Source organism: Mustela nivalis, assembly GCF_964662115.1.
Source record: "Mustela nivalis genome assembly, chromosome: 4".
Taxonomy (NCBI): Eukaryota; Metazoa; Chordata; class Mammalia; order Carnivora; family Mustelidae; genus Mustela; species Mustela nivalis.
The window spans coordinates 97,669,913-97,696,563 of NC_139023.1; the positions used below are offsets into that span (position 1 = coordinate 97,669,913).

Sequence of the window (26,651 nt, forward strand, 5' to 3'; positions counted from 1 at the left end):
TCTCTTTCTACTGTAATTTCTTTGACTTCAGCCCTCTATGATGGGAAAGAAGACAGAGGCATCTGTGAATTCTATTTCTGCTACTTCTGCCTAACTTTAACACACGTGCCACATTTCTGTAACCGCGCAATGGGAATGGTATCACCTCACAAATTTGTTCTCAGAATTAAGACAGGATACATGTTGACCAAAAATTGGTGTTCAGGATTTTTTTTTGTCAACCAATTATTAGAATTTGGATGAGTCATACTTAATCAAAGAAAATATTAGTTCTTACTTTAGTTCTAATAATCGTCTTCTCATCCCAATGCTATGTTTTCTCAGCAAAATAGAATGGTTGAGAGGTCTAGCCCTATAGTCAGACTTTCATGGTTTATAGCTCAATTTTTTCATTTTCTAGGTATGTAAGTTTAAGGTCTCTAACCCATCAAAGAGGGACGATAGTGGCTTATGCTTTTTAGAATTGTTAGAGAATTCAATGATAATGCATGCTATGCATTTGGCATAGTAACTGGCAGAGTGAAACCTAACACATTAGCTGCTATTATTATTTTGATTTTTAATCAATTAGATTCTGAAATCTCATTCTGTTAAATCACTATTTAAAAAAATCAAGATTTATGGTCTTACTTAATTAAAAACATTCCCCAAAGAAGAGTGAGCTATATTTACATTTTCCAATTTTGCAATTTCCATTTATAATAGGCAAGGCACTATTTTCAAGTGATGATCACCAGTCAAGGTAATTTTCACTTGGATTTTAAATTGTGTTAAACCTAAGAGGCTTAAGTTAAGTAGAAAGAATTCAGTTCTCAGTGTCAGGAAATCTGACAATGGTTTTGGTTGTGTTACCAATTGTCTATTTGAGACTGGAAAGTTTTATTCCCTTTCTGGGCATCAGCTTTTTCACCATGAAATGAGGCTCCACTGTTGTGGTACTTATCAGGCTTTCCCACAATCTGTCTGTATTTATCTCTTCCCCTCCACCCACCAGAACCTTAACTGGGAACTCCTTGAAGGCAAGAAATATGTTTTCTTCTGTTTGGGATCCTGTGTAGTGTTCACTGAACACAGAAGACTTAATAAATGTATGAAAAAATGGTTGGATGGACGAATGGATGGAAGAATGGTTGGGAAGGACGATGTGATTAAATTTAATTTAAGAACTGCATACTTGGGGTGCCTGGGTGGCTCAGTCAGTTAAGCATCTGACTGTTGATTTCAGCTCTGGTCATGGTCTCAGGGTCGTGGAATCAAGCCCTTTGTTGGGCTCTGTGCTCAAGCAGATATTCTCTCTCTCTCCTTCTCCCTTGCCCCTCCCAACTGCTCGCTCTCTTTCTCTCTCTCTCTCAAATAAATACATAAATCTTTTAAAAAAGAACTTCATACTAAATTCTTCCGAAATTTAATTGGTGTTTTGAAATACTGAATTAGAATATTAAAATGTTAAATATCTTATATATAATACAACAATATTAAAATGTTATAATTTCTTATAATATCTTGCAATAAGAAGGGCCCCAAGTTACTTTATAGAAAATAAGGAACAATATAATATTTCATTTATACAGTTTAATTTCAACAAATTACAAAATCAACAATTTTCAACATATATGAGTGATTCTCAGCGAGGGAAAAGTTTTCCCCCCAAGAGTCAGCTGGAAATACCTGGACACATTTCTGGTTTTACAACTGGGGAGGAAGAGTTGCTTGCATCTAGCATATATGGGCCAAGAATAAACCTTAATTTCCTAAAATGCACAGGACAACCCCCACAATTGTAAACCACTCTCAAATTATCTGGCACAAAATGTCAAAATTTCCATGGTTGACAAATCCTGATGTAGATTAAAGTTTTAAGCAGGAATCATTGTAAATTAAGTTTCTTACTTTTTAAAGTAGGTTATAGGAAGGGGCCAAGGGGTTTTAGGCATATAAGGGTGTGTTTTTGTTTTTTCCAGTGGAGGGCAGTAGTCTCTACATTACGAGTCCTGTAATTCCTACTTTTACACAGCAACACACTTCTACTTCCACATATACAAACAGATAAGAGCACTTACACCATCTAAATATCGAAAAAACAGATTAAGCTTTTCAGCAAAAAAAAAAAAAAAAATCTTTAGGGTTCATAGATGTCTTTGTTCCAGTCCCCTCGGGGACACAAGGTAGGATGATACAGTAATTACACGTATTTTTTGGAGCTTTTAAGCTTACAGGATAGAGAACAATGTTCTTCTTTCATAGAGGAGAGAACTGACTCAGGATATGTCACTTGCTCAAGGTCACGTCCCCTATAACACTCAGTTTATGCTCTTCTCTCTTTATCACACTATTCCAACAACCTTTGTAAGGTAAGTACTTTGCAAAATTAGACTTCGATTTTTCAAAGGATTAACACTGCAGAACTTAAATACAGAGCTGTGTTGTCTGAGCTCACTATTTTGTTTTCCTGCTTTGACACATGTTATTGAGAGACTCTGTCCAGGACATCCTCAGATTGGGGTGGTCAGTTGCCTTCCAAGGCCTGGGCATTGGCCCTCAGCAAGGTATAGTTCAGTGGAACGAACTGACTCCACTCTGTACTCACAAGGAAATTCCCAGTTCACCACTGCACCAGGCCCCTGACCCAGGAACACTGTTATGGTGTAAAGGTTTCAGTCACTTTGCATTAGGCCATTAGACATTGAGAGCTTATGTGTTTCGGGCTCACCATTTGCCATTCTTTTTCTACTTGGTTTACTCCGAGGAACTCAAAGAAGGAAGCAAATCCTTCATTTAGCCACAAGTCTTCCCACCATTCCATGGTCACAGTATTTCCAAACCACTGAAATTATAAGCAATAAAGAGACAGTTAAATTATTATGCTTGTGGTAGAGAGGCCTAGAAAATAGCAATACGTTTATTTTTCCATGTAAATGTCACTGGATAGAGAAGTGGCAGGCATTATACTTAATTAGCATTTGTTCCCTGCTTGCCTTTTTTTTTTTTTTTCTATTTCTCCCGATTTTTAAATGATCTTAAATTCTCCTTAGTTTATTGCCTTTATTTAGGTATTATTACTGGGCCTATTTAAAGTCAAACTGAAGTCCAGTGTGTATTTACTAAAGGCAAAACAATGTGTCTTAAAAGGTTTCAATGTGTCTTAAAAGGTTTTCATGGTAAGATATTTGCTAGCACTAAGAAGACAGGCAAGATTTTCTGATTGACTATTTTTTATTTGCTAAGTTATTATTAATCTCAATCATTCCTACGGTCGTTAAGCCACTTTTAAAATAAAACAAGCTAATTTGATACGAAGATTCTATACCTGATGCACAAGTTCATGGGCAACCACACTGGCCACCCTCTGCTGGTTTGATGAGGCTGATTCCTGGGGGTCATAAAGCAGGTTTGTTTCTCTGTAAGTGATGAGACCCCAGTTCTCCATGGCCCCAGTGCCAAAATCTGGAATAGCGATTTTATCTATGGAGAAAGAAACAATCCTGTGAGAAATACTTCTTTGAATTTGTTTATAACATTTCTTACTAAATTAAGTTCTGTGCACAAATGCTTTTTTAAAAGGCTAAAAATAAAAAAAAAAAAAAGGCTAAAAATAATTTCTTAGAGTAAAAAACAATCATCTATTTGTATGAACTTTTCAGCCTTCATGCACTCAGACTTTCCATGGAACTTTTCTTGTTAGCCCCAGATATCAATGTGTCTTTTAGTTTTCAAAGGATACTAATGGCAATACTCTTTTCAGTTCTCTATAATTTTACGTCTTTTGTTTCTCTCTGTACTTCTTTTTTATTGGCTGTTTTTTTTTTTTTAAGAGTTTTACTTAGGTAACAGAAAGCATCTGTTTTTGAGGATAAGCTGTGAGGAATAAGGAAGTGATGTTTTCAAATGAAGACTTAGAGGCACACAGTTTCCCAGTGCACAGAAATATATTTCTATCCAAGGATGCAGAATATTAAAGATTATAAAATTCACTTTTCCTCTATTTCTGTACAATTGGAGATCAACCCAATTCTCTACTGGTTACCACCCATTTGCATGCATTAAATAAGTTGGATCAACATGAAATAGAGTATGTTCTTTCTAAACTCTCTTCCAGACCTAAAATATTGAATACTACCAGGAATTTCTATTCTTTATTTTTGCTTGGGCCTATAATCTTTGATAAAACATCGGACAGGAAGAGGCAGTGCCTGTCAGTTCTGTGTTAAGTCCCAAACATAAAATGTTGAGTTTGATTAGTGGACAAAATACAGATTCTTCAGCTAATGAACTATGATAAAAATGTAATTTCTTTATTATTATACATAATTTTTTGAAAGTAGGCTTTACGCCCAGTGTGGAGCTCAGTGCAGGGCTGGAACTCACAAGCCTGATACCAAGGCCCAAGCTGAGATCATGAATCAGATGCATAACCAACTGAGCCCCTTAGGCACCCCATATTATTACTTATAGTTTAAATGAGGCATGTAAATAAAAATAAATTAAATTTTTATCTAATAGACAAGCAAAGGTCCTTTCTGGTTACCATAAAGATTCTTAAAGCTTTTTATAAAAGAACAAAAAGTGGATAGATCTTAAACAAAAGTCAAGATTACAGCAGTGGTTTCCTTTCTGAGTTATTTTCATTCTTAGTTTCGGTTATTTTGTCACAAGAATCCCACTTAAAAGGCAGAGAAGTATTCCCTGCAAGGGCCATTATTTTCTATAATATTATGGAGTGTAATTTTTACCTAATCCTTGAAAGCATGGACTTCTTTGTGACCTCATTTCTCTAGTGAGTATTGACATTATAATTAACTCCATTGTATTTAATAAGTGGGGAGTGTAATAAATGCAGAAGTCAACTGTACAGAAAGTCTAAGACAGAGTCAACTCAGTAAGGATTGAAAATGCTTTTAAAAGTATAAAGAAGAAGGTGTATGGGGGAAAGAGAAAAGGGGAACAGAGAAATAAATTTGTGAGAGTTCCACTGCCTACTTTATCCTGGGTGGTTCAAGTAAGATAAAGAGAAAAGAGACTTTTAAATTAATGTGCTTTACATTTTATTAAATATTATTCTGACGATGAACAGTTGCTTCTCTTCCCATCTCTTTCTCTAATATTTGGGAGCTGATGCCATTGAAGAGAAAAATGGAGCATCTGCAAAGTTGCCCAGAGCCACAGCTACCCCCACATAGAGAATCTGGCATTCCCAGTCACTTCGCATTGATAGTTGATTAAAGTAGAGGCATAAACAGAAATAAAGAAATCAATTTTGGGTTGATTTCTTCCTTGTCATCTTCATTTTATCCCTACAAATATCTATATGGGTGGTTCATTTAAAGTTTTTGTTAATACCACTCAAAATTACTAATAAATCACTTCTACTTTGGGTAGCAGTATCATATCTACACCATTTTGATTATAGCCCAAATTTTATTTTAAAAGGAAAACATGCTCCCCCCACTTAGGAAAAAAAATATTTATGGAAGGAGTATCAGTGTTTCATTTTAACTGCTGGAGAATCTAGAATTAATCTTGTACAGTGGAAAGACTAGAAGCACATGGGGCTCCTATAGCATCATTTATCCTTACCAGTTATCAACTCATTGATGGTAGGGAGGCAATGCAAGCTATACAAAGGGTCATGATTTTGAAATCAAGGAATCTAGGTTGCTATTTCAGGCTCCATTATTATCGACACCTGCAGTTTTGCACATTACTTTAGTCTTTATTTGCAAGTAAAATTCTATGCATTTATCAGGTACGACTAGAGTAAATATGGACATTATTCTTGGAGGAATCCAAAGTGCATCTTTCAGCATCCAGTAAATAGACACATATTTGGGCATATAATAAAGAGACTAAGGGGTGACTATTAACTAAGAATGAGAAAACTTGAAATGATTTGACTTAAGTAAAAACAAAGGCATATTAAATATAAGAAAATAAAAAATGAGTCTCACCTAATTTAGGAAGAGCATAATGCATAGCAAAGTATTCTTCAAAATAATCAAACACAATTTTAGTTACATGTGCAGCATACTCAGCTGTGTGCTTTTGCTGTGGCTGGACGTATATAGTGAGCTATTAAACAAAACACAAAAATTTAGTGAAAACTTTTATTTGATAAAACACAGAAACTATGATATAATGGAAAGAAGGTAAGCTTTGGAGTCAGGTAAGGACTTATTTGAATCCGAGTTTTGGACAAATGATTTCACATCTCTGAGACTCATGTGGAAAGCAATACTGTATAACTCTTTGAGCGATTTCAATAACTAGAAATAATGTAAGATACAATGGTTGTTTCCAATTTATTTTTAAAATGTTATTACTTTTTTCCATTTAGAACATATATTCTTCATATCTATGTGTCTACCCATCTTTCTATCAATATCTATCTATCTATGTATCTGTGTTATTTATCTTTGAAGAAATGAATCATATGATTTTTCTCATCTAAAGAGTTCTTTGGTATATTTTTTCCACTGTACTCATCTATCCATTACTACCAAATTACCCTTTTGATATTTTAACTATTTTACTTTCAGAGTCTAAAATACAGTAATTTAAAATTATCTGAGAGGGAGGCATCAATCCTCTAAGTCTCTAAGATATTATTTTGTGTCCCTATGACATGATTTATAAAGTATAGACTTTTTGTCCCCTGGTTTCAGCATATATGACCCAGCATAGCCAACATGATATTGAAGGAAAAAAACAAAGTGAAGTGTGTAAACCTGGTGATTCACAGACCTGTACCCATGGGGATAAAAATATATGTTTATAAAAAATAAAAAATTAAAAAAAAAAAAAAAAGATACACATGACTGGGGACGCCTGGGTGGCTCAGTGGGTTAAGCAGCTGCCTTCGGCTCAGGTCATGATCCGGTGTCCTGGGATCAAGTCCCACATTGGGCTCCTTGCTCCGCAGGGAGCCTGCTTCTCTCTCTGACTCTGCCTTCCACTCTGTCTGCCTGTGCTCGCTCTCGCTCGCTCTCTCTCTGACAAATAAATAAATAAAATCTTAAAAACAAACAAACAAACAAACAAAGTTGGAGGACTGATACTACCTGACTTAAAGACTTACTATAAAGCTACACTAATCAAGACAATGCAATGTTAGCAAAAGAATAGACAAGTAAATCAATACAACACAATGGTTGAAAAAGAAGTCTTTAAAAAACAAAAAATTTGTGAGAGGGCACCTGGGTGACTCAGTCAGTTAGGCATCTTCTTTGGGCTCAGGTCATGATCCCAGGATCCTGGGATAGAGCCTGCTTCTCCCTTTCCCCCCATTCATGCTCTCGATCACTCTCTCTGTCTCTCAAAGTAATAAAATCCTAAAAAAAAGTTTATGAGGAATTCAAAGGAAGCATACTTGTTGAACTTAAGACCTGATTCAAAACCCTCAAGTAAAGCAAAATATGCTTATTTGGTAAACACAAGCCCATCTACCTGAGACACATGACTCATCATTTAAAAAAGGAAAAGAGGAAAGAAATTATGCCTACTTTCTTCCTGTATTATTCCAAAAGCATTGCTAGTTTTGGTGTTCTCTAAGGCACACATCTTGAACCATCTTTTCTTAGATGTGAAAAACAGCAGAAAGATCCAAGAATTTAAAGGCCAACTACTGAAAGAGCATCCCTGAAATTACCAGAGCTAGTTCACTGTTCCCACATCCACTGGGTAGCTGACATTCTTTCTTTAATTGCAAAAGTAAAGATGTGTTCATCTTCATCTCCAAAAGCAACACAACTCACTCAACTACCATCCCAACAGTCTTTGAGCTTTGTCTTGGGTTTGGGTTTGGTTTTGGTTTTTTCAGTTACCGGGATAGGTGATACATTCTCTCACTATTCTCATTCTCTTTATGAACAGTGACTTGAATTTTCCAAGAAGTTGAGTGAAACTAAAGATCCAGTTTGTGACCACTGTATGGAGCAAAGGTAATTGCCCCCTATGAAATCAAGACCATTGTGTTCAACCAGGACAGCCGCAACACACACTGAGATTCTCAGAAACTTTTATCTGTGAATTAGAATGTAACAATCCCCTTGGAATTTCTATCACATCTGTTCTCTACCATTGAGAAACTTGAGGCAGGTTAGTTCCTTTTGACCTACTCCACTGTTATCCACTTACTTACTTTTGTGCCACACATAATGTTTGGAGAATCAAAGGGTTGAGAAAGAAGGAGAAAGAGGAAGAAGTAATAACAATGAGTCCCTAGACTCACTGCTGTGAGTGAAGAGAAGGAAGAGGTAAGAGTAGGAACCCCAGATGAACATCTGGAAGGAGAAAGGCTCTGTTCTTTGTGCCGAATCTTCTTTCCCATGCTAGTGGATTGGCTCCTTTCACACAGAATGCTTCTGAGACAACATAATCTGGTTTTTCTCACTCTCCATATTTCTGTGGTTGGATTGATGTTAATGTAAATTCAATCAGAATGAAAGTAGCCCCTTCCTCTTTTGTTTCTGAGAAACGCCAGCATGAAAGTATGTTCTGTCTTTACAGTCTGGCCAGTCTGAAGATCACCTGTGATCTGTGACCTTTATTTTGAAGGGTCATCAATCATATTTTCTGACTATTGCTCTGATTCACTGAGCTAAGCACTCAAGAATATATAAATTCAGTCATTAATCTTGTAACATAATCAGAAGAAGTTTATCTAGTGTGTGTCCTATCTGCCATATGTAACAAACATTCTTACTCTAAAGACTCTACCAACATGCTTAATACCGTGCGCTCTCTGAAGCTTCAAAATCCTTTACGTGGCATCCATTTAATAGCAGATCAACTCTGATGTTCAGATTTGGTGATTTAAGCATCCTCTGCAGCTGCCAGAACTCCTCCTCTGCTACGTGTTTCCTACTCTCTGACCTCATCTTCAGCGGATGGTCCATCCGCATCTTCCTCTTCTTTCTGTGGGCTTTAGTAAAGTTAGCTAGACTTCATCATCGGCTAAGCCACAGTGCCTTTGTCCATGACAAAGCTTAGGAAACTACCCCTGAATTGTCATCACTTTGTAATAATTGTCATTTTTCGAGTTTACAAGCTTGTTGCACTAAGATGACTTTTTTTTTTTTTAATTTGCAGGTATGTATTTATTTTTTTTTAATTTTGGGTTTTATTTTTTTTTAATTTTTTATTTTTTATAAACATATAAGATGACTTTTTAAAGCCTATGACTGGCAATATTGAAACAGCATGGAGTGAGGAGAGAGATATGCACATACACTCTTTCTTCTTCCTGCCTTCTAAAAGAGACATACATCCTTTATTATTCAAGGGTTCTGTTAAAGGTCAAATACGAAGTTTACATTTAAGCTTTATAATCCTATATAGAAGTATCAAGTTTGTAAGCCTTCAAAAACCTATATTTGGTTTTTAGAGATAATATGTTTCCTAAGTAAATCAAATTACCTAGATATACCACTGTTGGATACTACTAGTCATATCTTATAACACAGAATCTATGGAGCTGGTGTCAGATCTCAGGTCTACACTTTCCAATGTATATACTCAGCTGATTATTCCTTTGGGAGGTGTGATATATCTATATACTTTATCATCATCATTATTGTTGTTACTTTTCTATTATCATATGGGAACTGCCTGTAAAGAAGACTTCCACAGTTCTTCATATTGTCCCTTTCACTCAAGCAATTTCAGGAATTTGAGAGATGGAATTTCTGTCCACGAAAATTAGGAACCTGACTGGTTGTGGTCACTTCCTTTATGTGTCATCATTATGATTAATCATTAGTCCTACTGAGCATTTAAAATTTTCAGGTAATGTGATAAACGCATTCTGTGCAAAGTCTTACTCTACACATCAATTCTACGAATCTGGCATATTCACAGTAATACGATATAATCTTTTGCCTCACTGTTAAGTTCCACTATTCTAGTTTCCACAATTAGAAAGTCCAAAGAGTTCTGAAAATAAAAAGCTTTTTATATGTTCAGAGCACACTAATTTGGCAGTCTTGTTTGACCTGAACAAATAGTAGTTTTTTAATCATCTTTTTATCATCATCTCACTACAAGAATATGCCTATTTTTGTAAATAATGACTCTCTGATTGTAAGGTGTTGCCCCAGATGCTGCTGTGGGTACTCAAGAATATGCAATAGTTGGGATGCCTGGATGGCTCAGTGGGTTAAGCCTCTGCCTTCAGCTCAGGTCATGATCTCAGGGTCCTGGGATTGAGCCCTGCATCAGGCTCTCTGCTCAGCAGGGAGCCTGCTTCTACCTGTTACTCTGCCTGCCTCTCTGCCTACTGTCCAACTGAGCCACAAGGTGCCCCTAGCCATCCAGTTTTAGGTAAGAACTGTATACCTCTATTTCATATTTTAGAGCTTGAAGGGTTTTAAAAATAAACTTCCTCATTGTGTACATGAGAAACATGAAGACTAAGGCAAAACTGATAGTAGTCTTCAGTCCAAAGTTGGGTTTTTACTGTATCATCCTGTCTCCTCTCCCTCCTCTAAGAGTGAAAACTGCCTTTCCCTGGCTGCAAATTCGAATTCACCTCAGCCCCTGGCTCACGGAGTGACAAGGAGCATTAAATAAGCTAGTGCATAAAGTAGGGCTTGACATGTTAAGAGTTTTATGCATCCCATTGAGAACACTGGTATCACTGCTGATAAGATATTGAATGATTAATTTCTGTAATTTTCTTTGTCTGCCCTTCCTTGTAGGTGAGTGATAACCCCATTACCAGTAGGGACATTAGGATGATACCAGGGGGAAAAAAGTAAAAGTGTTTGACTGCCAAAATAGGCTTTTCCTGCCCACACAATAAATTTGAAAGCCAAAACCTTTAGATTTGCCAAAGACTGGTTAGAAGTGCTTTGGGATTTAAAAGCAGAGGGCCAAGAAAAAAAGCAACCTGCAGAATTTATGCTGTAACAATAGACTGGAAAGAGAACAGAGGGAGGCCCATCTCTCCCTCAAAAAACTATGCTAGAATTACCTGCACCAGGAGAAAGGTAGTGAGGCTAAGGAGTCAAGACTGTGGAAGGACGCATCAGGGTCAGAGGTGAAGGCCCTGAACACAGAAAGTCCCTATGAACAGAGAGGCATCGGCCTGAACAGACTGCCAGCCACCACTATCACCACCGCCCTGGTCAGAAGCCAAGCCAATGCCTGCAGGGTTCCCACAGCCGCCTGAGAGCGCGATAGGTCAGCTGTGCCCCCGCTCCACGTCCTACTGTCCTTGTGGACTGCTCCATCCAGGTTTGCCCAGGAATGGACAAGGAATATGTCTATTGCTTATCTGTGTACATCTCTTGTCCCAGCATAATTCATAGCACCATCTCTATTATTTATATTTTACCTATTAAATATACTTGACCAATCGGCAACGGCCTGGCTTTCCGCCGTCGATCATTTCGCAGGTTTAACACCTGTTCACCTCTTGAGGTTTTATAGTCTTACCTGAACTGCTCCAGGTAGGGACACCGCTATATAAGGCCCAGGATCTCCACAGGGCCTCTAAACACAGGGAGAGATCTTTGGCATTGTAAGAGATGATATGACCAGCAAAGACCCGAAAACCCACTTGGGTGACACTGGACAGCAGTGACCACCTGTTTCACATGGCAACTGAACCACAGGTATCTTAGCATCTTCGGTTCCCATCCGGCCTTAACTTCCTCCCCGTGCACACGGCCAGGGCTCAAAAAGGCTACCAAAATAATCTGACTGGTTGTTTCGTTACCATTGCCTGCGTAGCCAGGCTGAGCAAGAGAAAATAATTCCACTTCGTTTATTAGTCCAGAAACGCGCCCTACAGGTACAGGGCTGGTGGTACTTAGATATGCCACCCGTGTGTTGAATCGCGAAGCCTGTATTCCTCCGCATGTTCTTCCGGCGGCGGGCAGCGTTGTGGCGGAGGGATACTTGACAGAAAGCAGGGGTGGTACACCGAGGGTTTTTCAAGTTTTGTTTGAGGCTGCCTGATCCCAGCAATGTGGTCTATTCTTCCTAAGTTTGAGCTTGCCCATTCCCCACAGAAAAATCATCATAAATATGCAAAACCGTGGCTCCAGGGGTGGGGGACTAAAGACTATTTTTCTGCCTTGGCTTTGCAGGTTCAAGAGTGGCCAGAACTCTGGGTTTGGAACTCAGCTGCTGGGAGGTGCTGTTTGAGAAACAACCTAGCACCTTCACCTGGGTTCCCCCAAGGGTTTGTGAGAAGCTTACTTTTCATTTGAGTCAAAACTGAAGTTGTTTGAGGCTTTATGATAATCATTAGTGCAGTATAATTTTTTTTTTTTTAGGACAAAAACCAAATTTTAAAACGTCTAACTCACCTCATAGACTTTTATAGTACTTTTAATTCATATTATATTTACACTTTTGCAAATTTAAATCAAGAATACGAATCATTATCGATCCTCTATGGCTTCCTGAAATGAATACATTCTTTTGGGGAAGATTAAGAGCCATGAAATTAGAATAGCCCTTCCAGTAGAGAAATGAATTCTTTTTAAAAAGCTCATAAAAACATATTAAGATTAAAGTCATTCTGAAAGCTTCACAAAACCATAGCAAAAATGTCCTTTTAAATAATAAGGTAAACCTACATCAAAAATAGCTCTGGGGCAGTAGAAAATTGTCATTAGAATGTAACAAGAATAGAGGTGGGCAAGATCCACTGATGAATAAGAAAATTAGTGGTCAAAGTTTAAGGAGAAATACGATAGGTATATAACCTTTAGTTATCTCGCCCTGTAAATATTTATTCATTACTAAGGCTAAAATGTATCTCCATAAATTTTCTGATAGTCGTTCCTTCAGGAAGTGGGGCTTAATCCCTTTCCTCTTGGGAATGGGCTGTACTTAGTGATCACTTATAAGAGATAGAATACAGAAAAGAAAAATAGTAATGTATACTATAGAAGCCTAGCAGACATCACCTTAACCAAGTGATCAAAATTAGCCTTGCCAGTACTAAGTTGTGTTCATAGCACCTACCCCCTGACGTGATCTAATGAAAAGGGTACCTTAGCTCTGTGTTATTTTTCCTTCAAATCCGAAATCCCACGCAAATCATGAGAAAACATCAGACAAACTCAACTTGAGGGACATTGTACAAAATATCTGACCTTCAAAAGTATTCAGATCATTAAAAATGTGGAAGGACTGAGAAAATGCCATAGACTGGACAAAATTAAGGAGACATCATGACTAAGCACAATGTGGTATCATCTATTAGACCCTGGAACAAAAAAAGCAATTAGTGGGAAAACTGGTGAAATTCAAAGAAAGTCTATAGCCTAGTTCATAGTTTTGCACAAACCTAATTTCTTAGTTTTGATGAATGGATGATAAATGGTTTTGTGAGATGTTAGCTGTGGCATAAACTGAGTGAAAGTGGCATAGGGACTCTGTTGTATCTTTGCAATCCCTAATTCTAAAATTACCTAAAGATAAGAAATTTAAAAACATATCTGAGTATAAAACAATGAAACTTATTTCTAATGACTATTTCCATGTGAGGGAATGCATAAATGAAAATCCCTGGCAAAAAAACTCCTAAAACTTCTCTAAAATATAAAGCTTATTAAAACAAACACCATACCCCTGTTTCCTGCCCTTAACCAATCTTTCCAATCCAGACAAATAATGGACTTAGCCAGAAGGAAGTAAGAAGGTACAGACAAGTAGGAAGGATTCACTCAAATGTGTAATTCCAGTGCAACTATTCAGGAATGATCCTGTAACTTTCTGGAAGCAGGCACACTATAATCTCTCTTACTGAGTTAATCAAATCAATATGGTTATAGTATAAACCTAAATAATGGGTAAAACTAGCACTCCCTTAGTGAGCAGTCCCCCTCAACTTCTTCCCTCATTCATGAAAGCCAAGGAGAGACTAGAGTTGAAATAATCTCCAGAAAGGTAACTTTTTGCATATGCTTCTTTACAAAAGACAGAGGTCAAATGCCCAAAGAAATCCAAGACCTAATTAGAACTTACTGTTTCTCAGGAACAGGATCGCCCTTACCATGTAACTTGTTTTTAATTTGATTCCTGGAAGATTAGCGCAAAACTAAAAATTCTGGCTAAGTTACTAAAGTCATAGGTCAAATGTACTTCTTAAAGCTAATAACTTAAAATGATTTTATACACGGTAACATGGGTGATTTTCCTTGTTTTCTATCCACTTTTTTTTTTTTTTAAGATTTTATTTGTTCATTTGACAGACAGAGAGGCAGGCAGAGAGAGAGAGAGAGGGAAGCAGGCTCCCTGCTGAGCAGAGAGCCCGATGCGGGACTCGATTACAGGACCCTGAGATCATGACCTGAGCCGAAGGCAGCGGCTGAACCCAATGAGCCACCCAGGCATCCCTCTATCCACTATTTTGGTCCAAATTTTCAATAATGTATGTGTATTTAACCCATAATTTTTAAAATTTAAAAATACATTCACACATTCATAATCCATGTTGTTCTGGATTTGAAAATGGAATGCAATATAGCCCAGTGGAAAACTCTGAACTAACCTGTCAGGTTAATGACATTTTTATCAAGGACATTGTTTCCCATAATTTGACTCCTATAAAAATAATACAGCGCATTTTGTTGATAATTTAGGAGTTAATTCACTTAAGTGAAAAAGTCATATAATCTCCACATTTTGTACTGAACATGTTTTTTTTTTTAAGTTTTGTTTTTCTAAATAGAATTCAATGATTTCATTTATTTTATTTTTTCATTCCCATAACTTATTTATTTTATAAATGGGAGTTTGTACCTTCTGACCCCCTTCACCCATTATACCCACCTTCCACCCCCCTGCCTCTGGCAACCACCAACATGTTCTCTGTATCTATGAGCCTATTTTTTCAGTTTATTTTTATTTTTGTTTTGTTTGTTTTTTAGCTTCCACATGTAAGTGAAATCACACTGTATTTGTCTTTCTCTTTCTGACTTACTTCACTTAGCACTGAAGATGCACTTATGTTGTCACAAATGGCAAGATTTCATTCATTAATCGCAGAATAATATTCCTCTGTGTGTGTGTATGTGTGTGTGTAATTATCCATTTGTCCATTAATGGACACTTAAGTTGTTTCCGTATCTTGGCTGCTGTCAATAATACTGGAATGAACATAGGACCACATATATCTTTTTGAGTTTGTGTTTTCATTTTCTTTGGATAAATACCTAAAGACTTTATTTACTTTAAAACCCTTAAACAATCAACTAAACCTGAAAAAGGCCTCAGAAGTTTTCTTACCAACAGAGTTTAAAATCTCTTTCCATCAAGGGTTGGCCTCAGTTGTTGCTAAATTACTTGGAGTAACCCTTCAAGTTATTCTGGGTTTTTTTGGACTGAATCAAAATGTAATGCAAATAATATTTAAAAAAAAAAAGAAATGTACAGAGTTAAAAGTCTTTGGAGCTACCTTCCAAACTCAGTTACCTTTTTCTTCTTCTTCTTTTTTTTAAGTTACCTTTCTTCTTAACAATATTTTGGGATCAGTTCTCTGATCTGATTTTTTCTCATGAGGAACAAGGACATTTTAAGAATACTGAATGGTTCAACTACTAATAAAAACAATGCAGTCTCCAGTAAACAAGAAGAACATAGGTCTGGATTCTTGTTTGCTGATATAAAGGAATTACTGCTAGAATGGCGAACACCTCCAAGAGAATTTAATCAGGGTACTACTGATTCTTGATCACACAGTATAATCTGATTATGAATAGCAAATGATTGCTGTACCAGAATAATACTGTCAGAAGTAAAGTGGATATTAATGGTCTTTGGGGGTACCTCAGTGGCGCATTTGGTTAAGTGTCTGACTCTGGCTCAGGCCTTGATCTCAGGGTCCTGGGATCAAGCCCCACATAGACACCCCACTGGGTGATGAGTCTGCTTGTCCCTCTCCCTCTCTTGTCCTTTCCCCTACTGTGCAGCTCTCGCTCTCTTTCTCTTTCAAATAAATAAGTAAAATCTCTAAAAAAAAAAAAAAAAAAAAAAGAATGGCCTTTGGGCTTATTAAATTTCTACTAAAAGCATTGTATTACCCAAAAACTACCTAGTTTGTTTGTTTGTTTGTTTGTTTGTTTTAACTGAAATAGAAGCACAGGGACTTTGGGTCAAGATGCTACAGTAACCTGAAGATCTGATGTACCCCCATATACAGGAATGACAGGTGCAATGTAAAAATGAAAAACCCACAAGACACATTAGGACTTTAAACAAAATTTCCACGGACTTGATAAAAATATAAAGCAATGGGCAGAACTCAAGGCACAGGTCAACTGATAATTGGTAACATGTTCCTGAGGGTCAGGGCCAGGTAGGTTATGCTTTGGAAATCATGTATCTAAACTCTGGCTACTGATTTCTCATTGTTTTCTCACAGCTTTCTGTTCTATTTTATGGTGATCATACCTTCCTGAATCTCCAAGAGCGATAATTGAAGACTGTATGTGTGAGAAAGTTTCATTTTTTACAGTTTTTTGGGGGGGGAGGGATTCTCTTTACTTTCCCCAGTTATTACTATTTGCCCCCACTGTGTTTTTCCGTTTATTTGTCTTGGGTTTTCTCTTTTATGTTTCCTCATACACCTGTTGATCTGAAGTTGTCTGTTCAGCTCTAAGAACGCAGCAGAGTTGGTTTGCGTTCCCGCCGCTGTCACATTTAGGTAGACTTACGTAGTTTGGTTTCCTGGTAATTCTTTCTGGAGTGGGAAACTGCACTGGGGCATTTGTGCTTGCATGCTGTTAGATTTCAATTTAGAGGGAGTGGGTAGGAAAAGCCAGGCGGGGACCTTCTCAAATGCCAATGAGGTAAAATTTACCACAAGCTGACATTCACACTAGATGTCTTAAGATTTCTTACAAGGTTCTGTTCACCTTTTGTAGAAAACAGCCTACCAGGTTTTGCAGGAGGGCAAAATCTGGTTGCATGTCTTCTGTAGACAGGGTGGGAGGAAAAGCACCCACTTTGCTAAGCTCCATGCTCACTTTCACTGCTTTCTTCTGACCCAGAGTCTCTTGGAAGTGTCCAAGGAGATTATGGCTTTCTGTTCCTCTCTTACCAAATAGGTGACCAGAAAGCAATGTATTATGACAATATTCATTTCCCACCCAGATGGCGAAAACGTCACCAAATTTACGACCAAATGTTATATGCTCAGCTCTGATATTTAAGAAATATTTACCACTTCAAGGCCATTGGGATCTTCTGCCAAATTATATTTTCCATATATCATCCGAATCCTCTATATAAAATCCATCACTAGATAGTCCAGGCTCTAATGACTCAATCAGTCAGTGTCACCACCTTACAGATAAGTGTCCTTGGTCAGAGGACCAGGTGATAGAGTCACACTGGAAATGCAAACATACTGTCACTGTGGGAAATAATACCAAGAAGCCTGACATTTTGCTGATTGCTTGGTTGCATGGTCTTCATTTAGGAAATTACGTCATCACTAATGAATTGTTTAAGCTTTTTGCTTTGCCTTGACATTTCTACCCAAAATTTAAAAACTTGCCCCAAACATAATCATCATGTTTAAAAATTGTTGTGAAAACACTTGCACACAATGAAAGACATTCGTGCAACTCAACTGCAGGGGATGAAGAAAGCACCTCCAGTCAAAAATTCTATGACTGCTGTGAGACAGAAGAGAAAAGAAGCTGGACTAATGCTTTCCCCTCTACGGGAAGAGCACCAGCGGTGATGTGCACAGCACAGAAAAACCATTTCGTTTTTCCAGTGGCATTTCTGTTTTACACCTAATATTATCTATTAGCTTCCAACAGCGCTCTTTACCACGACTGAAGGTCACATCAAAGCAATGCATGTGGTAAGGGATGACTGATACACAGTGCCTTTGAGAAGGTCTCAGGACATTCCCCCATTTGCTACAATCTGGACACACTATAGACAGCATGCTGGCAATCACAATTGACTTCTACTGCTTAACCTTAAGGTAAATTCCCGTGGGAGGTAGTTTCATCCCTTCCTTGGAGTGATTGGTAAAGAGGTAAACATATTTTTAGAATATCATATTTCAGAAGGTATAGCAGGGCACGATATTTGGAAAGATTTGGAGTCTCCACCACTTGCCACGTGGGTGATTTTGAGCAAATTACTTAAACATATTAAATTTCACTTCTCTCATCTGTAAAATAGGAATGATTATGTTTTTTTCCTTAAAAAGTTATATTGCTAAGAGTATAAGGTTTTATATATGTAGTATGTTGCACAGAGGTGAACTAACCAAAAGACAGATTGAGCAAGTGTTTAGGGCAGAAGCAAAATAGGAGACTCCAAAATGAGAAGACTAATTAGGTAAAAGTATTTGCATTTTCAAAAGAAAATTATTGAATTGGTCATCTTAATTTATTTTATTTTATTTTATTTTCAAGATTTCATTTATTTATTTATTTATAAAATTTTTTTGAAGATTTTTTATTTATTTCACAGAGAGAGAGAGAGAGGTCACAAGTAGGCAGAGAGGCAGGCAGAGAGAGAGAAGAAAGCAGGATCCCTGCTGAGCAGAGAGCCCGATGCGGGACTCGATCCCAGGACCCTGGGATCATGACCTGAGCCGAAGGCAGAGGCTTTAACCCACTGAGCCACTAACCCACTAAGCCACTCAGGTGCCCCAAGATTTTATTTATTTTTTGAGAGAGAGAGAGCACATGTGCACATGCCAGAGAGCACAAGTGGGGTGGAGGAGCAAGTGGAGAAGGGGCAGAGGGAGAAGCAGACTCCCTGCTATGTGGGGCTCAATTCCAGGACCCTGAGATCAGGACCCGAGTTGAAGGCAGACACTTAACCAACTGAGCCACCCAGGCATCCTGGTCATCTTGATTTTAAAAAGCTTTTTTATCTCTAACACTTTAAAAAATATTTTTTGACAATTTGTTGTTGTCTTATTTTGAATTACATGTAGGAATAGCATTACAGACTCTGAAGGGTACTCATCTTCCTACAGTCTCCTCTTGCCTCACTGGTCTCCAACCATGACCCACCCAAACACACATACTCAACCACTTCACTAAATTGGGCACACTCAAATAATTTAATATATTTGTGCTGATGTACTTGGGAGCTTGCTTTGTTTTTAATAGTGAATTTTCTTTTCAAAATAATCTCAAACTAGTCATTCCTATGCTGGTCATGTTTGTTTACTTTTCACACATGTCCTTTTGGCTTACAATGTTCTGGATTATTCAGTGTATCTATCATCAGGCTCATGGATCCCAAGAACTAATGGGCTTTCCCCGTCTGTTATGTGAGGAGAAAAACTGTTCAAAAACCAGACAATTAACCACAAATGCATAGGTAGGAAATCTTAAAAAGTATAATGGGACTCACAGGTATTCCCCGCTTTGACAGTCTCTCAACACGGTCAAACTGATGTACAGCAAAGCACACCAGGTAAGTGCTCATAGGGACGGACTTCCTGAAAGTTGTTCTAGTCCATCTATCGTCCATCGACTCTTCTTTCTATTGAAAACAAAAGATCACCTTTTGTTGATCAAAAGATCAATCACGTACTCAACAAACAAATTATTTCTCCAAATCTGGCTTTTCAGTCTGTCTGTCAGAGCTTAGGGATAACATTTCTTCTTACTCCTGAATGGTGATAAAAGAAAAAGACCGAAGGAAAAGGCATTTATTTTTAGTCCTGTGAAAGAGTGATTCGGCTATGTGCTATATGAGGTTTCCCAAGGAAGTACAGAACTTTGACTGTGATGCAGGAGTTTGTCTTTCTGCATTAATACATGATCCTGACCATAATCCTGACCAAAATTTGAGGGGAGACCAGCTCCATCAATGAAGAAAAGGCTCATGCTCCCAGGGAGCAAGGGAGGGCAGTCACTGTGCCAGCAGGATGGTGGGTTCTCTTTTCCATCACTGGGATCTCCATCAAAGACCCAAGGTATCATCATCACTAAAGTCACCGCCTTGGTTACCACGGACAGAGAGAAGGATTTCATTCCTTGATGTCACTACTGATTCCACCTGTCCAGTTTGCTGTCCATGCCAGCACTGCCTTCCTTGCCGCCAATCACCAGTCCAACTCTATCCATGGATACTTGCCCAACTCCTGCTACCATTGTTTCAATACTTCCGTGGGCCCTGCAGCCACATAATAAGTCCCCACTGGGGGAAGCTGGGAAGCCTTCTTGGGGAATTACGTGAGGAAGGCTGGACTAGAATCAGTGCTCTTTGACAAGTAATCCTGTGAGGGCAAGTGCTGGGAGAGAAGCGTGCAAGCGTCAGCAAAGTTACTCTACAGTAAGAACTAGCAGTGTCAATTTTGATCTCCTAATGACCTAGAATATTCTCCTTCTACCAGGACTACTGTCTGGAATGAGTGATGGGGGAGGAAATACACTCTGCGAAATGCAAAGGTCATCTGGGAGGTCTAAAGCAGAGGCTGGGAAGGTTTGCATCCTCTCTCCTCCCCTCCGCCCTCCTCCTTCCAGATGGAACATTCAAAGGGCCTTTTACCCTGACCCAGTCTTCTAGATTAGTGGGTCAGACTTGAAGTTTATCCTCTCCTCTTTCTTCTCCAGTCAAAACTCAATGGGTTGGGTGACCAACACCAGAAGAAAACAAACTGATAAACGAATGCACATTGGGAGGTGCAGATAGCTGCCAATGATTTACTTTTTAACCCTCTCAAAGCTTTGGTTTGCTTTATTTGGTTCTTGCTTTTTGGAGGAATATTTACCATTAAAAGGGATTAATGTCAATGATGACATTTCAGACAGCAGATCAGAAAGACGGGAGATACAACTTAGGCAAAGTGTTTTTCTGGTATTAGGTAGATGACATTGTATCTAAAGATGAGCCCAACCTTTTTACATGTCAATATATGTGCATTTATTATAGATATAAGGTACAATAACCCTATCTTTAGGTAAAGACGCTTCAGTTGGCTGCATTACTCATTCTGTGATTGAGGGTAATAGGAGAAAAAGCCTTATGACAGCAATTATATAGACAGAAATTGCTGGACCCTATTTTTTGTTAACATTTCATGAGCAGTACTCATTTACTAGAAAATCTATGGGCATGGGTTGTCCTGGACTTGGATTCTGTCCTCCAATAGGTTTTTGCAGTAGCTCTATCTTAAACACTGGGCTTATATTCAAATGAAAAGCAGGAAGAATGACCAGGTCCAGGAATATTTTAAAGCCTCTCATTCATTGAGTTGGTTATTAGTCTGTCAGAACTAGGGGATTCATTCAGTTAAGCACAGCCCATCTGAGGAGTGTCTACTATATTTATTCTTGTTTGGAGCCCAACCATGGCTTTTTGACCTATGATATGCGAGGTTAAAGATTTTTAGAAATCAAAGAAGGGAGATTGCCAAAGTGCGTTTTCAGGCCTCTACATGAACTGTGAGAGCACATTTAATTTTAGAATTCAGTGGGTTCTCTCATAGCAAAAGAAAATAACTTACCTGATACTATAAATAGACAATCTGCATGAACAAAAAAATATATAAAGGGCTTACCTCCACTGGCATATTTGAAACTGCCTGATATTCTTTGGGGTGGATGATGGATATTGTGTAAGTTGCCTTTTTGTTGGGCTCATCAAAACAAGGGAAGGATTTTCTGGCATCTGTTGGTTCGTGATCAGTGGCCGCTATGCTCCTTAGAAACAAACACACAAACAAAATACATGTCACCTCTTCTGACAGCCCCTGTGTTTCTATTCCTATACAAAAAGTCAACTGTGTGATTACAACTGCATATAATTATAACCACTATGTGATTATACTGCATTTCTTAAAATGACCTTCCATCCAGAAAACAATCAAATAGTTGTCATGGTCTTTTTGGAATTTTCAGGTTAACAAAGAAATGAATGTCTGGAAACTGCTTGCAATCTTTTGTATGACTCATTTACTATTTTGGTGCCATAATTAAAAATCTGTGAAACGTAGATAAACAAAAATAAGTCCAATTAGGAGCTATCACTCTTTCCACCCGAAAGCCATTGAGCAACAAGTAGATAAATGCAAAGCCAAACTCAAGGACTTGTTTCTAATTGTCCTTGTGAGAGGGAACAGCTGTGTCCTGTCACAGAGCAGAGGAGTGTCTTCCAGAATCTCCAGCTCTTGTCCCTCATGACACATTCTTTCTTATTTATGTTGCACCAGCGACAAATTCCAATTTCATTTCCATGCAAACGAAAAGCTCTGAGTAATCTCCCAGGTGTAACAACCTTTGGCCAGACTAAAAACCTGCTTTTGAAAAGAGATAGCATTTTTTTTTTAATGGCTCTAACTAGACAAACGCCCATGTAAATTAACATGTTGATGTTTAATGTTTCCAACATTTCAAAGTGGAAATATTCTTTTCTGAGTAACTGCTCAGAAAAATAAAAGAACATATATTTTTACACGTGGTTATATCACTGTAAGCTGTTGTCTATCTGCTCATTAGAAGAGTAAGCAAAGTAAAAATTAGGGAAGAAAGAAGGTGTTTGCAACAGCAAACAAAGAAAGCAATGTTAACATGTTCATTAACAATCTGAATGAGGAAAATATTTTGTCCTTCGAGTATATGAAAAAGAATACCGAGCTAAATCATTAGATCTTTCCTTAGTCCAATTCTTACTGAAACCTTTCCTCCCATACCCCTCCCCCGCCCTAACACCACACACACAAACACATTTGCCAGGCATTACCTTAGGGGCTGAAGAAATAACAAAGACTAAATAAACACTTCAGGAGAGTGATGAGAGATATATGGATAATAAAACAGGGGAAGCGACAGAGAAGAACCTAGGAAAAATTGTGAGCACCATTAGGTAAAAGATTCAGGCACAATCTCTAGGAGTAGGTAATGCTTTGCTGAGATTTGAATGATAAGAAAAAAAACATACAGGGTAAGCATAAGAAAAATGTATTCTAACAGAGAACAGCAAAGGCCCAGTTGCTAGAATGGAAAAGAAAATATGGTTGAAGACCTGAAAGGTGTCCAGCGTGGCTGAAGTCCAGTGAACCAGAGGGACTGGGGCCACAGGAGAGTTTAGCTGGTCAGCAGGGGCCATGGTAAGCGTCTGTATTTCATTTTGGTTCAAGAATGTATTATAGACATTAATTTATCTGGGAAATAATATGCCATAGGTCAACATCCACCTATAAGAACTTAAAATATTTTTGAATTTCTTAAAAAACAAAACTCCCTAGATATAAAAATTACTTGCTAAAAGCTCAGCCAAGAAACCTAATCTGTAAAAATTAAAACCAGAAAAGTGGCTGACTTTTGGGAGACAATTGACTGAGGGAAGGAACTTGCTGGGATGCCTGAAAAAACATCTATATCTTATAAGGGTTGTGGGTAACTAAGATGTATGCATTTGTCAAAATTCATTGAATTGTGTCCATTAGATTTGTGTGTTTAACATATATAAATTCTACCAAAAAAAACATTGTAAATGAACATTAAGTTGTAGCAAGTAAGTGGTATTTTGCAGTGGTATAGTTAGCAATTCAGAAACAACCTTTTCTGTATTCTAGGCTTGAGCAAATGAAAAAAAAAAAAATGAAGATAATGGGGAAAGAGTTACAACCTTGTAAAAGGGAAAGACTAGAATGTACCCTTGGTATTGAATTATAATTGTGGGTTTGGTGTAAATGCAACGATTTTTTCATGTAGATATAGGTAGATGGCTATAAAAATCCAAACTGAGACATATATTTCCTAGTTCTGTCTGCTGAGCAGAACTAGCAGCACTGACAAGCTTGTAGCAAATGAGCACATCGAATTCCCAGATGATGATTTCTAAATACCACTCTCTACTAAAAGGAACCAGACTCATTAGAGGAATGGCCAATTCCAGTGATGAGTCAGGAAAAGTCCAAAGATGATCCTGGAACATCTTGCTTTACCCCAAAGGAAGGAAGTTATCAAAGAATCATAGGAACAAGTCAAAGGACACAGAAGCCTGCTCGAGTGGACTAGGTCAAATCTGGGGAAATTAGAATGTCAAAATAAATAATAAAATTATAACCCACTGACTAAAATAAGAATCCATGAATCCTTGTTCTGTTATGTATATTGGGGGGTGGGGGGAGGAAAGGAAAGCTGGTGGGTATTTTTTCCTTTTTTTTTTTTTAAACAGTAGATTGCCTATTAGTGATTTTAGGAGGAATGGTGGCTTTAGAAAAATCATTAGTGGATACCAAAACAAGAGGGTGACAGTTTGATGAAGAAAGGAGTATCTGAGTGGTTTCAAAGAATGTCTCTAAAAATTACTTAAAACGAGAAAAACTGTAACTTTGCAGTGGGGAAAATGTCAGGCACCATCTGAAGCAAATGATCAATGACAGCATCACTAATCACAGAACAAACCAACGTCATCTGCCTCCTGATAGGATTTCCTGAGAAGGACCCGGCACCACTTCTGTGACATTTCGGACAAAAACTGCTTAACTTGCATTTTTAAATCATGAGGAAAGTCAGATAAACTAAAATTGAGGAGCATTCTCAAAATAACTGGCCTGTACTTTTCAAAAATATCAGGGCTGTGAAAGGCAAAGATAGGCTAAGGGACTGTTCCAGTTTGCAGGAATCTAAAAAAGGCATAACCTGAAGTGCAATGCTTGAATCCAGGCTGGATCCTGGACTGAGAAAAAACAGCTCAGAAGGGCATTTTCGGGTTAATTGATGATATTTGATTATAACTGTGGATTAGATAATTATATGATTATCAATGTTAAATTTTGTGATTCTGATAACTGCACCGGGCTTACGTTGGAGAATGTCCCTGTACTTAAGAAATACATACAGAATGTTCAGATGTAAAGGGAAATCATGTGTCCAATACTCTAAAGGGAGAAAGAGACAAAGAGACAGAGGCCTGGGGTGCGAGAGGAAGTGGGACAAAATGTTAACAATTGGTGAATCTGAGTAAAATGTTTCTAGGAGTTCTTTGTACTATTCTGGTAATTTTTCTGTAAGTTTGAAATTCTTTCAAGATAACTGATCCAGAAGAGCCTCGAGAATTTATTCTTCCGTAGAGTCATTACTGATTTGTGATGATAACAGCTTAGTCGGTTAAGTTTCTAACACCGTGCAGACTGCAGAGAATCTCAAACACATAGGATACAAAGAAACCTGCACGCTTTCCCAGGGTACTGAGGTTTTACGACAAGCTCCAGCAAGCTCCAGCCTGATGTTTAGTCAGCTGCCTTTTCTTCTGAATTCTTCTGGCTTCTGGTTTCTTCCAGAGGCAGAAGAAAAGGAAAAATCACTCTCTGCAAGACTGTTTCAGTTTAGTCACACTTCGGAAATAAGCCAGCTAACTAATTTGGGAATAGGAGTGTGTGTGTGTGTGTGTGGGTGTTTGCACGCGCGCGCATACATACAAGTCAGAGAGGTTGAGAGAGAGGGTGGAGGGTCAGGGTGAGGAGGGAGTGGAGTCCACTTTCCAAAGCAAGAGCCACTGGTAGGTTTCCAAATGCTCTGTTTCAGTCTCTGCTCTGTGTTAAAGTTCATACCCCCAAGTACCCAACAGAGAGAACTTTCAATGGTTCCTCACCTTAGCTCTTTAAAAAGAGGTTGTGCTTGATTGTACACAAAAATTGCCTCCCTAAATTAAAGTATCTTGGAAACTGTCTTTATGGAACAGAACGGTGTTGGTGTTGTGTCTGTGTCATGGGTTTGGTCCATCTTGGTGGTCCTGTCAGTAAACGTTAATCACACCAAGTCCTGCTCAATTACAGTGATTGATGTAGGTAAAGTTCCATTCAACAACCAGAAGGGTTATCACATATGTACTGTTGTTTTTGTTTGTTTGTTTTTAAGAGTGCAGAGCCAATATGATTTGAGGGGGAAAGAGGGGAAAACCCTCTTCTTTTTTCATTTTTAAAGATTTTATTCATTTATCTGAGAGAGATACTACACCAGGGGGAGGGGGTTGGCAAAGAGGCAGAGGGAGAAGCAGACTCTCCACTGAGCAGGAAGCCCAATGTGGGGTTCCGCCCTGGAATCCCCCGAAGAGATCATGATCTGAGCTGAAATCAAGAGTCAGATGCTTAACCAACTGAGCCACCCAGATGCCCTAGGGAAAACCCTCTTTTTAGAGTAAAAATCCCTAGATTCCAAACCTACTTCAGCTCTTTAAAATGTGATCTTGTGCCAGTCACAAAACATACTGATTCTTAGTGTCCTGATCTATCAAACCTGGTTACCAGAGTACATCTGGCCTCTTCCCAGGGTTATGTGGGGGTGAGAAGGGGTAGACCGCACCTAGCAATATATTTGAAATTCCCTTCACATTTACATGCTAGGATTAGGATACATCTCATCAGTTTTCTTTGACTTCAGAAGGCTAACTATGCTTTCTGTGAATGCATGTTCCACAATGAACAGACTCCAAAATTCATCCATTAAACAGGAATAGCTGTACTGTAACAAAAGCACTCAGTGTGTAAATATCATTGGCAATATAATAACATCTTTCAATGGTAACTTGTGATTTTTTTCTCACAAACTCCTGTATAACTCAAAAGCCCCTATTTCTATAACCTAAATTCCACCCAAAGTTACTGAAGTTTTCCAAACATTTACAAATTTTAAAACAAAGTATATGAGATGCAAAACAACTTTAGAACATAACTTCTTTGGGGAGGTTTTATTTGGCGATTA

General features: G+C 38.1%; 1 protein-coding gene across 1 annotated transcript in view; it reads right to left on the bottom strand.

Annotated features, from left to right (window-relative positions):
- The window catches only part of ENPEP (glutamyl aminopeptidase), a gene marked incomplete at its 3' end in the record, with an annotated part of 60,020 nt that overhangs the window by 25,603 nt on the left and 7,766 nt on the right, over positions 1–26,651 (bottom strand). Inside the window, exons 2-6 of the mRNA XM_082728180.1 lie at positions 21,503–21,644; positions 19,348–19,479; positions 5,946–6,066; positions 3,308–3,462; positions 2,711–2,824 (exon numbers count right to left, since the gene is read on the bottom strand). Coding sequence (XP_082584306.1) covers positions 2,711–2,824; positions 3,308–3,462; positions 5,946–6,066; positions 19,348–19,479; positions 21,503–21,644 — 664 coding nt within the window. The remainder of the gene's footprint in view (positions 1–2,710; positions 2,825–3,307; positions 3,463–5,945; positions 6,067–19,347; positions 19,480–21,502; positions 21,645–26,651) is intronic.